The 13400-nt window shown below is 30.7% G+C and overlaps 2 protein-coding genes across 2 annotated transcripts; both read right to left on the reverse strand.

Annotated features, from left to right (window-relative positions):
- Positions 1-490: 490 nt before the first annotated feature.
- Positions 491-2508, reverse strand: LOC17893697 (autophagy-related protein 8d). Its single transcript, XM_006298775.2, has 5 exons — positions 2409-2508; positions 1244-1299; positions 1114-1166; positions 883-1001; positions 491-777 (listed from the first exon to the last, which is right to left on the reverse strand). Exons 1-5 carry the CDS (start codon positions 2443-2445, stop codon positions 683-685), a joined length of 360 nt encoding a protein of 119 aa, XP_006298837.1. The 5' UTR covers positions 2446-2508; the 3' UTR covers positions 491-682.
- A 5740-nt stretch (positions 2509-8248) lies between these two features.
- LOC17892710 (mitochondrial import inner membrane translocase subunit TIM9) lies at positions 8249-9887 on the reverse strand. Its single transcript, XM_006298813.2, has 2 exons — positions 9738-9887; positions 8249-8619 (listed from the first exon to the last, which is right to left on the reverse strand). Exons 1-2 carry the CDS (start codon positions 9830-9832, stop codon positions 8433-8435), a joined length of 282 nt encoding a protein of 93 aa, XP_006298875.1. The 5' UTR covers positions 9833-9887; the 3' UTR covers positions 8249-8432.
- Positions 9888-13400: the final 3513 nt, after the last annotated feature.

The following is a 13400-nucleotide window of genomic DNA, read 5'->3' on the forward strand; positions in this document are numbered from 1 at the left end:
TATATATATAATTGGATTAAGGGATTCAATTTTGATATATATGTTTTCATATTTTCTTTATTGTTGTAGAGATGCAAACAAAGAAGACAAACAATTTTGTAAAAACTTTTTATTAAAAAAATCAATATGTTGTCCTTTTTTTATCTTCAAAACAGGAAGGTGTTTAAACTGTCACGTCATCAATAGAGAAGGGTTATATTGCGGGGTACTTTTGAGATTGTAGTATTGACCTGCATTTATTTGATGTGGAGGGTTTTCTTGCAAAAAAAAATTATTGTGTGTTTTTCTGATATATATTAAGTCAGTCACTTTATGTTTTTTTTTGTCATCAAGTCACTTTTTGTTTTTCTTCTGATTTTACTGGTAAAGTTGAGAACATTGGAACCATAAGGATTCAACGACTAGTGAAAAGGCCAGCCAATGTTTTAGCAGAGGAATCGATTTAACGAAAACATGGCCTTTAAATCTTCATCTATATAACAACTAGGAATGAAATTAAGTGTAGCAATAAGGTAAGAACGTGTAACACCATAAATGGAAGAGCTTATCATCTTCATAACATAGCATGCAAGTTTATGCAAGTTTCAAAAGCTTCGTCCAATGTTATGAAAACTAGAGACAGGCAAAGAAATAGACAAGACTGTACATTGATAATCTGATGCGTCCACACATTCCAAGCGGATTAGAAGATCCCAAATGTGTTCTCGCCACTGTAACTCATGTATAGAAACCCGTCTTCATCTTTGTGCTCTTCATAAATCGCAGACATTATGGCCGCTGCAAAAGAAGGATAACACTACTACTATTAGTTCCAAACTGACAAAAATATATGATTCTTTGAACTGGAAGAGTAGATGATTAGGGAACGCGTCTATATCTAACCTGTTGGTGGTAGAATGTTCTTCACAAAAATGAATATAGCTTTCTCGGGACTGAGCTTGATCCGCTTCCGTACAACATAAACAAACTGGCCAACGGTCAGATCAGCTGGGACCAAGTACCTGAAGTTTTTCCAATAAGTCAGCCAAATTTGTTATCTCAACAACGCATAAGGAACCCTTCATAAATAAAACATGAAACACACAGAATTTCTCACGTAAAGCCAAGACTTACTTTTTCTTATCGATATCAGGGACATCACTCTTCTCAGCTTTCTCGACTATGACCTGCACAATTAAAGACAAAATAAGACAAAGCTCGTATGCACTTTCTTGAAAGAAGATAGAGAATTTCTCATTCATACAGGTATTCTATCTGGATACTTCTCCCTGATACGAGCTGCTTCAGCTTGTCTCTTTTCTGCAACATTCAAGAGCAAAAAACACACAATCCATTAATTTCAACACATTAGTAGTCTTCTCTAATCTAATTGCATCCTCAGCAAAACCAAAACGAAACCAGAACATGTTTCAAATTAAGACTATGTACAGTACACTACACTACACTACCTCAAGGGACTAATCCCGTGAACAACACTTTCTAGGAGGACAAAAACAAGAGAGACTTCAACATCAATATTCATCTCCACTTAAACAGAGTATCTAATGTATTTGCATTCTCATCAAAACAAAAACAAAAACAGAATATGTTTCAATCAAGACTATAGTACAGTTACACTACTCAAGGGACTGATCCCATCAACAACACAGACTCAGCAAAAATATTAAGAGAGATCCTTATCAACATCAATATTCATCCCCACTTGTACAGAGATTCTGATGTATTTGCATCCACAACAAAAGCAAAATATGTTTTAATCAAGGCTTGTTCACTACTATAGGTACTGATATAGCGATTCTATTTCCCGCGAACAACACAGACTTAGCGAAAACATCAAGAGAGATTAGTAAAACTTATTATCTCCAAGATCAACAACATTCTTCTCCACTCGAAACAGAGATTATAATGTATGTATTTGCATCATCATCAAAAGCAAAAACGAAAACATAACATAACACGTTTCAATCAAGATTATTAACACTAATCCAGACTTGTTCACTACTCCAAAAACAGACTCAGCAACAAAATCAAGACTCAAATACGTGAATCTTAGTATCTTCAACATCTAACATTCTTCTCCACTCGAAACAGAGATTATAATCTATGTATTTGCATCATCATCAAAAACAAAAACGAAAACTTAACATGTTTCAATCCAGAAACTAAAAAGACGCAGGCAACAAAATCAAGAGAGACAAGTGAATCATATCATCTTCAACATCGATTCAATGATCAATTCATACAGAATCAAAGCAATTCTAATTGACGAAACCTAAAATTAGAAACCAGAATTTCAGAAATTTCTAAACCCTACGATGAGAGAGATACACGAAGATCAACAAGTTTGATCGATTAGGGTTAAATCGAAGGAGAAGAGATGTGTAAAAAGGGGAAATTTCAAAACGAACCGAGAGGATGTTCATGCTTGAAGGAGCTAATCGCCATGGTTTCACGAGTTTCGAAGCGAGGAAGAGAGATGAGAAGAGAAGCAAGGGTTTGTTGTTAACGTCGAATTGGGATATCGAATGAGATATTTATATATATCTAATTAAATATATTACTTAAGACTTAAGAGTTATTTTACCGTCAAAAATATTATTCATCTACGAGACTTTTTTTTTTTTTTTTCTCTTTTTTTTTTAATGGGAAAATTAGAAATAAAGGATAAATAATTAAGTTATTATCCATCCATGTATGCATTTTATATTTATTAGATAGGAGATTAGTGTAAATTATATTTAATATTATAATAATTTGAAATGAGATTAAAATTTAGAAAATATAACAAAACTAAAGATATGCAAATTTTCTCATGAAATAATTGAAAATTTATACCTAACAAAATTATTATTTATTTCATTTTTTATATTTTTATGTATTAAAATTTTAAAATCATTACGTAAACAAAAATTTATAATATCTTCAGATTAAAAAATCCTCCTAAAGATATACAAACATCTCCATCAACAATTGAAGATTCATACCTATAAAATTATGAGAGAATTTCAAAAATGCCCCTTTTCATATACCTCTCTTAAAAAATAGAGAATTTTTGAGAAATATCCCTTTTGGTGTAACCTTTTTAAAAATACCCCCTTTATCTATCCATTTTCAAAAATACCATTTTTAAATATAAAAAATTATAAAGTTTTATATAGTTTATAAGGTATTTCTATATAATAACTACTACTGGGAGATTCGATATAAATATTTTAAAATGTTTTAAATATTTTTAAATCGTTTTTGTAAGTTTTATAAGATTTTTAAAAGGTTTTTAAAAGGGTTTATACGATTTTTATAAGGTTTTTATAATTTATTTTTATGCTATTTATGAAAGGTATATAATGTTTTATACACATATAAAGGTATTTTGTGTATATATTTATAAGCTTACACACATATTTGGATAAATTTCAACATTTTTAGTGGGTTTTTTAATAGAGTTTGAAAGAGGGTATTTTTAAAAAGAGGTATATGAAAAGGGGTATTTTTGAAATTCCCCCTAAAAACTATCCCATTTTCAAAATTTATAAAAAAAACCACTAAAAATATTGAAATTTATCGAAATATGTGTGTAATCTTATAAATATATACACAGATTACATTTGTATGTGTATAAGATTTTATATATCTTTCATAAATAGCGTAAAAATAACTTATAAAAACCTTTTAAAAACCTTATAAAACTTATAAAAACGATTAAAAAACATTTAAAATATTTTGAAGCATTTGTATCGAATCTCCCAGTAGTAGTTATTATATAAAAATACCTTATAAACTATATAAAACTTTATAATTTTTAATATTTAAACAGGGGTATTTTTTCAAGTGAATAGATAAATGGGGTATTTTTAAAAAGAGACACACCAAAAGGGGTATTTCCCAAAACTTCTCTTAAAATTATTATATTTTCTAATTTATCTATGTTTTCACGTGTGAATTAAAAATATTGCATGTGTTAAAATTTGGATTATCATAAAATTAACTGAGTATTATATTTTCTTATATAGATTAGGAGTTAGGACCCGTCTATTAGACGAGATATTTATTTTCAAAATAAAATTAAAATTAAAATTTTTTAACGTAAGCATATTATATCCAAAGTATATTTTTAAAATAGATACTTTTTAGGTTAGTAAGTATTTTTTTGTTTAAAAAACTAATTAGGTATCATACATATTTAAAAATCGTAATTAAACATTCATTATTAAAATTTAGTAAAGTTAATTTATCGATCACCAAAAAAATTGTGAACTATTCACTATTTTACATAATATTACTATTACCGAAATTTTCAAAAAAATTAATTTAGCAATTATACCTTTAACATGATTATACCCTTATTCTAAAAATATGTTATTTCCTAACTTCTAGTTTTTTTAAAAATATTCTTGCATATATTTTTAACTGCACAATTTCTTGTACTTTTAATAATTAATATTATTACAAAATTTGATGGTAAAGTTCTTACAAACTATACATCAATGCAAAAAATGAGTTATAGTGATGTTGAGAAAATAATTAAGATTTTTTTCAAAAAATATAAAAGTATACAAAATTACATATTTGGAAAAACAATTGTTCTAGAAATCATTATACTACGAATTATATTGAACTTTTATTACCCTAATTTTAAGTTAATAATATCTCTTTTTCAGTTCCTTTTTATCGACCCCTCTTGTTTTAGCCAATGAAATTGTACTATGACAGATTACATTTAAATTAAAAAAGTTATAACATATTAGAAAAAGTAAAAACATTTATTTAGTTAAACCCATAATCTCGTATAATTGTACCATCTAAATCTTAATTCTCTTTTATAAATTGAAACCAATAAATAATCTTATATAAATTGTGTAATCTAAACTCTACTCTTTATTTATAAACCAAAATCGACATAAAAGACTGTAACTGTTTTCTCTTGTTTTATTTGCTCTAATTTGTTCCTAGTTGTATTTGGAAACTGGAGTGACTCATGTACATAATTTTGTTAAATAAATTCCACATGTAAAAAAAAAATCAACATAAAATCTTAAATTAACTCATGTCAATATCTTATCGATAGAATTGACATATATCACGATCATGTTAATGACTAACTTAATTATATTAACTTATTGAATGAAAATATTTAAATATTACATAATATCAAATATTTTATAAGATTAACTTATAGTTGACTAACTTACTGTATTAATAACTTTATATTAATGACTAACTTATTGTATTAATAACTTTATATTAATAATTTTATTATATAAATACTATCCTTTTCTTTTAGGATTACTCCTAAGTAATTGTTAAATTTCCTGAAATTTTATTTTCTTCTTTCTGTTTTGAAAATATTCTTTTAGATAACTAATATATATAATTTCTTATCACTAATTTTCTGGCATGTGTCGACATCTTATAAATTCAATTAACACGTGTCACAATCTTGTTAAGTTCTGACATGTGTCGACATCTTATTAATTCAATTAACACGAGTTACGATCTTGTTAATGACTAACTTTGAAAACCCAACTTTATATAATAAGATGTTTGGTCATTTATGCTTTAATATAATTAAAATCCCATTATACCCTCATATTTTAAAACTCTTGTAAAACTATTTAAATTTCCATAGGGCATATATTTCTTAAAAAAATCTTGCAAAAACATCAACAATCATAATTGTATTTCGTTAGAAGAAAAAAATTGTATTTCAATATCATACAATAACAATTTTATACAAAGTAATCTACTAATTTGACATGATATATGGCAGTATTTAAAAATATTAGTATTAAACTTGAACAAAAGAAACGAAGAAGTAAAAACAAATATAAGTATGAACTAATATAAGTAAAGTAGTAGAAGTAGCTTTGAGTGGATTATTGATTCTACGATCATCTTTAGTTTATGTAGTGAGTGCTTATTGTTGGATCGTTTATAAATATAAATGTGTGTTGGCTTGCTCTAATTTGAATGACTCGTTGTGCCGTGTGAATTTTAAAACTAAGACTTTAAAATAGTTGATTTGATAATCTGATTAATGGCTTAGTTTTGTGTTTGTCATGTGTCTAGTTAGTTTTCATTTCCGTTTTATTAAATAAATTCTAAATTAGGTAAAAGGTATATTTTTATATAAAATATAGAAAAACGTTAGAATATGCATTCTAATAAATTTAGAACATGAGTAAATGCTAGAAAATATATTCTAATTTTTTTGAACAAAGAGGAAACTATGGAATATGTATTCTAAATTTTGTATACTTTAGTATTCTAAATATCGTAGAACATAAATGACTTCTAAATTATGTAGAACATGTAAAATGTGTAGAATACACAATCTAAATTTCGTAGAACATGTATAGTGTATAGAATACACATTCTAAACTTCAGAATATGTATTCTAAACTTTGTAGATCAAATTTTATCAATCTAAACGACAACAAAAATAGCATATTTTAATTTTTTTAGTATTCTCATGCCTTTATTATCATTTCTTTACAAATTGTTCTTAATCTTTTTTGAAAAAATGATTGAATCTTATAAAAGTGGTAATTTAGGAATACTTGACATTTGTTCATAGAATGCATAGATGGACAATAGTTTAATTATTTATCCTTTATTTCAAATTTCCTTTTGAAACTTAATTGCGTAGAAAAAAAAAACAAACTAAATGACAAAAACGGGAAAAGTGATAAAGCAATAGTGGGCATTTGTCCAACTGATTTCAGGAGTAGTGGCCTTTTTTAGCTTGAGCAGTGGCGTTCTTTTTAACATGAACAATGGTCTCACTTGAAGCAGTGACCTCGCCTTCCCTAGCTGTAGCATGGAATTCAATTTCCTTAGATGGAGCCAGGACCTCAGGATCAGTAATCTAAGCTGGAGTAGCTATAGTGACCACCACTTCAAAATTAGAGGCTTCATGTATGATATATGGTTCCATTAGGTGAGCATATTCTGTACCGAGAAAGTTTCTTGCTAAACTCCTTAGCGACGAGTACATAAACTTATTCCATTTTCTTTTCTTATTTAACAATATAATTGTAGAATTAATTAAGTAGGGACACTTCATTAAATACTTTTACTTTTAAAAAAAAAAATACTGCTATTTGTATAACATTAAAAAATGTCAAAAGTTTTATTTTTCTAAAAGTATCATAAACACAAAAATTAAAAATATCAATTCTTGTAGTTTGGGTTGACCAATTCATATTTCTGATATAGTTAAGATTTAGAATGTTTTTTCAATATTATCTTGTTTAAATTTTTGTGGTTTTTTTGGAGAAAAAAAAATATTTTAATGATATTTTTTAAAAAAAATAACTAATAAGTAATAACAGTATTTTTGAAAAATATATATATTAATGGTATTCATGAGAAGTACTCAATTAAATATGTTTTGTTATATAAACTTGGTTTAAAAGTCACTCATTTACAAACAGTTTGGATTGGATAAAATTGTCTTGAATTAAACCGATATTAGAATTTGGTTTGGTTCAAAAGCATCATATTTGGTTGAGTAAACCAAACTTTCTGTTAAATCAAAATAGACTCTCTTGATTTTTTTTTTTGTAAATATGTACAGTTTTGCAAGGGGGAAATTGCCAAAATTACCCATACCATTTGCTGGCAGCATTTTTATATCCAAACTATGATACTCGGCAAAAATCAACCTAAATTCACTAAAAATTCAAATTCCCAACCCAAAATATAAGAAATTACCCAAAATCAACATATGCCGAAACGGTGATAGTTAACCGCTTAACGTGAATCAGTAAGTCGACACCGTGGCAATTAAGGGGCCATCAAAATTGTGAGTTGAAGAACCGAACCAATTAAACTTCAGTTCGGTTTGGAACTACTACTGGTCAGGCCTAATCTCAACAGTCTCTCTTAATTTTCAATTTATAGTGACTTGGCAAAACAAGGAACTAGCCATTCATCTTCTTTCCCAATTGGTTTTAGGGTTCCTTAATATTCTCTAATTTCTGTAACCAAAACCAAAATGTTTTGAATAATTATGTTTTAGGATTCAATGATTCATCTTCTTCGCCATTTGGTTTTAGAGGTGTATCATCCTCTCTCGCTTTTGTAAAACCAAAACAAAACTTTAGTGTGTAACTGCTAAAGAACAAATAGCAGATAACCTAAGTGCTTCAATACTATGATTAGTATCAGCAAAGAACGTCAAAGTTCAATTTTTGTAATCTAAGATTCAAGATGTTTAACAATCTTTTGTTTAAGAAAACCAAATCAGTAGTATAATGAAAATTCGGAAATGGTAACAATGAAATACAAAAATCATATTTGGATACAGTCAAAATATAATTTCACAGTACATGAGGAGTTGGTGTTCAAAGAACAGTATCAGAGTAAACTGAACAACTAAACAACCGGTTTATTCTGGTTTTCTCGGACCAAAAAGACAGAAGCAGACATTTTCAGTCTTGGGTTGATGCGTTCTGATTGAGTTCAGCAAACCGCATACCAACACGCATTGTATGCTTAAGGAACTTCTCAGCGCATCGCATAACACAAGTCTCCTCTTGTTTCTGTAGAGATTTGCGTGTAAAGCTATCAACACAGTCCACAAAACACCTCTCTACCAATGAATTGTACATCCTCAAGCTGAAAGTAACCAAAAACACCACAACAAGCAAAGATCTCTCAGTTCGGACATTAAAAAGAACTACTCGAATAGACAGTGCATGATAAGTTTGTAAGGAGATCAGTTTACTCTTAGCTTTAATGTTAGACAGCAAGAGACAGAGTCAAAAGTAGATTGCAAAACTAAGAGTTATGATTAGAGCAGACAACAAAACAATATCAACTAGAACAGAGCAAGTTTGAGACTATTGTGTTCCACGGAATCAAAACTAAACATATAACTTCCCTAGATAACAGTTGTGAAAACTTGTGTCAATGCCCATGAACCTAATAACAAAACAAATCCATTACAAAAACAGGATAGACCTGTTGTACACTAACTGGCTCCTCTGGTGAAGAGGAGATCAAATTACTTCTAGCTTCAATGTCAGACAACAAGAGACAGAGTCAAAACCAGAAGAATAATATTAAGCTCCCCCTCTGTTTTGAATAGAGCAAACAACAAAACAATATCAACTAGAACAGAGCAAGTTTGAGACTATTAGGTCCATTGTGAAAACTTGGTCAATGAAGCCTAAGATCAAAAATCCATTACAGAAACAGGATAGAACTGTTGTGAAATGAGACATCAACGATTCAAAGATCTACAATATCAAAGCAAGTTTGAGACTATTGGTTCCACGGAATCAAAACTAAATAGATAGCTTCCCTAGATACATTTGTGAAAAGTTGCTCAATTCCTAAGAACCTAATAGCAAAACAATTCCATTACAAAAACAGGATAGACCTGTCGTACACTAACTGACTACTCTGGTTTAAAGGAGATCATTTTACTCTTAGCTTCAATGTCAGACAACAAGAGACAAGAGTCAAAGCAGATTGCAAAACTAAAAATAATATGAAGACAAGAGCAGACAACAAAACAATATCAACTAGAACAGAGCAAGTTTGACACTACTGGTTCAATGAAGCCTAGAAACCTAACAACAAAACAAACCCATTACAAAAACAGGATAGAACCTTTGTGAAGTAAGACATCAATGGTCCAAAGATCTTAAATTCAATATCCCTAAGTCTAAAAGTCGAAGTTTTTTCGACATTCCCAAATGATAAAAGAAGGTTCGGTCGAAATGACGAACCTGTCACGTAGCTGAAGCTGTTCAATCATGGATGACATAATTGCTCTGTCTTCATCAGGAAGACCATCGAATCCAGCCATCATGTTTGCGTCCATTTTTTTTCACAAACTCTTTTCTTTCTTCGTCTACAACAACACAGATTCAGTTCTTCATCGCCTGCCTCCTTGTTCTAGATCTTAAACCCTAGAGATATTCTTTGTTGGGCCTGATGGGCTTTGTTTCTTATATCTTGATTAAAGCCTAGTTTCATACTAGCTACTCAGCTAGGCCCGGTATTGTAGTAGTACGAAATGTAATGAAACTAATACATATGAATAGCGGGAAAATAGCGAGAATCAATTCAGAGTATTTGCTGGCGGTAATTTTTATATCCAACGACGAGAAATATGTTAATTTTGAATTAAAGAATTACTTAGATGGACTACATTTTAGGTGTATTGACGGAAACCATCCAAAATTTTTTTTATCCTTAAATGTTTTTTAATTACCAGCGTACCCTTTTTACACGTTACCGGACAAAATTAATTACGAAAAATGCCACTGCCACGTTAGACAAAAAGGCGCGTGCCACCAATAACTCAGCCATAACGTACGTTACGGCTGAGTTATATCACGTTATGGCTGAGTTCTGGGACAACGGCTGAGTTTCGGGTCAACGGTTGACTTACGATCATAACTCAACCAACAGTTACGACTGACTTATAAAAATCTGGTTGAGTTATGAGAAAACGGCTAATAACTCAGAAGTTTGGCTGAGTTATAGTCCGATGGTTGAGTTATCAGAAGTTTGGCTGAGTTATGTTATCGACACGGCTGACTTAACTTTCTCCGGTTGGCTGAGTTATCGACAACGGTTGAGTTATCAAATGTCGTTACGGCTGACTTATGTTTCAGAGACATAACTCAGTCGTAATTGGCTGACTTAACGGAAAACTCAACCATGTTACGGCTGACTTATAGACAAAAGATTTATTGCTAATATACCCTCCAGTTACGGCTGACTTATTTTACGTTACGGCTGACTTATTGACGTTACGGCTGAATTTGGCATCTTAAAAAACATTTTAGTAATTACTTAAATATTTTTCACGTTGTGGCTGATTTAATTTGTGTTGATGGCTGATTTATTTTGGCTGAGTTTAAAATTTGTTTGGTGGCTGCCTTACGACTTCAAATGCACAATTCCACGTCAGCATAAACGAGGGAAATACGAAAGGTCCCCCATTAGCTCGTGTTTTTTCTTACACTCTGTTCTTCATTTTCTGTTCTTCACTTCACTTATGTTCTTCATTTTCACTTCGGTTCTTCATTTCTAATCTTCATTTTCGTTGATGGATCTGGTTCTAGTAATTGTTATTTATGGTAATTGGGTAAAAAACACAAATATGTATTTTAACGCCGACGATAAAGAGTGTAAAGTTGTGCAGATAGATGTTGAAAGAACACACGAAAAGCTTGTGAAGTTGGTTCTCGATGACTACAGATTGAATGAGTTGAACCATCATGTAACAATGAGCTACATGTTAACGTTACAATAATTCAGCCAAACCTCGAAATGGTCTGTGTAAGTCAACCATGACGCTGGCATAACTCAGCCAAACCACAAATTTATTTACGTTAAGTCAGCTATGTCCTTGGCATAACTCGGTCAAACCTCGAATTATTCTACAATAAGTCAACCATGTCGTTGGCATAACTCGGCCAAACCTCAAATATGGTAGATGTGAATATTTGATGTACTCATGTAATAAAAACACTTTAATAATATGTAGTTAACACTTTTATTAACTTTCCATAAAAAAATCATGAAATTCGCTCAGGTTTGTACCTTTTAAAACTTATCTAACAAAACGATAAACCCCAAACCCTATACTTCTATTCCTACACAGTTGATCAAATATAGAATGTAAAAGAGCTGTTATTGATTTTTGTTAATTGTATTATAATATATTTAATCTCTACATTATTATAACCAGTGCTAATGTTAACATTCAAATGTCCCTTTAAATTAAAGTTTTAGTCATTAGTCAATCTTGAAAAAATAAATAACTCAGCTGTGACGTATTATTCTATATTCAGACACAAAACTTTGAATTATTTTGTTTAGAAAATTTGAATTCAAATTTTGAATTATTTTGAATATATTTTTTTTAAACATAATACTCTATGACTTTATTATGCATATGCATGTGAATATGTGTACGTAATTATTGTTCATCTTTCCCAAAAACCACTTTTTGTAATCTCGAGAATGTATATCACAACTCATCCGTAATGTAGCATAACTCAGCCGCAATGTAGCATAACTCAGCCGTGACGTATTATTCTATATTTAGACAAAAACTTTAAATTATTTTGAATATTTTGTTTATAAAATTTGAATTCAAATTTTGAATTATTTTGAATAATTTTTTAAAAACATAATACTCTATGACTTTATTATGCGTGTGCGTGTGAATATGTGTACATAATTATTGTTGGTCTTTCCCGAAAAACACTTTTTGTAATCTCGAGAAAGTATATCATAACTCAGCCGTAATGTAGCATAACTCAGCCGTAATGTACCATAACTCAGCTTTAATGTAGCATAACTCAGCCACAATGCGGCATAACTTAGACAAAAAGTTGAAAACGACGTTTCGTATTTCCCTTTTGTTTTTTCGTCGGAAAACGAAGAGTCTCCAGCCGAGTTGAAACGAAAGGCGATTGCAATGACGACGAGAGAGAGAGAGAGACTCGTCGGTATGAGTCGAAGCGGACGAAAGAGATGAGAGAGAGAAGCGGCGAGAATTAGGGTTCTTCGCCGGAATCGCCGAAGTAGAGATATTTTTTCCCGTACGTGAACAATTACAAAAAAAACCACAACTCAGCCGTAACTTACAATAAGTCATAATATAACTCAGCCGTAATGTACCATAACTCAGCCGCAATGTATCATAACTCAACCGTAAACGACGTTTCGTATTTCCCTGTTTTTTTGTCTTAAAACGAAAAGTCTCCACCCAAGTTGAGAAGAAATGTGACAGCAATGACGACGAGAAAGAGAGAGACACACCGATTATAGGATAAGCGGCAATAAGAGACGAGAAAGATAAGCGGCGAGAGTTACGGTTCTTCGTCGGCTTCGAGAGAGAAGAACAATTTTTTTTCTTATTCTTTTTAGTCTTCTGCCTTTTCCTTGGCCTATTCCGATCTCACATAGACACCTTTTTTGCAACAAATGAAACAAAACCCGAGAATGGGATATGAGATTTCGATATAGTGGCAAAATAACAAGACAATAATGAGATTACGAGTTAGTGCCATATGTTTACCATTCACTCTCTTCGTCTTCATTATTGTCATCTTCAAAGCAACTCTCACCATGAACAGAACCACATGTGAGGACCAAGAACTATTTTCTTTTCTCATAACATTGGATGTACGCAATTTGAGAAGAAATACGATAGGAATGACGACAAGAGAGAGACTCCTTGAGAATCGACGCGGCCAAAAGAGATGAGAGAGAGAGAAGCGGCGATAATTAGGGTTCTTCGTCGGAATCGCCGAGGTAGAAATATTTTTTCATGTGTGTGAAAAATTACAAAAAAAACCACAACTCAGCCGTAACTTACAATAAGTCATAATATAACTCAGCCGTAATGTACCATAACTCAGCCGCAA

This window comes from Capsella rubella, unplaced genomic scaffold (genome assembly GCF_000375325.1).
Source record: "Capsella rubella cultivar Monte Gargano unplaced genomic scaffold, Caprub1_0 scaffold_3, whole genome shotgun sequence".
Lineage (NCBI taxonomy): Eukaryota > Viridiplantae > Streptophyta > Magnoliopsida > Brassicales > Brassicaceae > Capsella > Capsella rubella.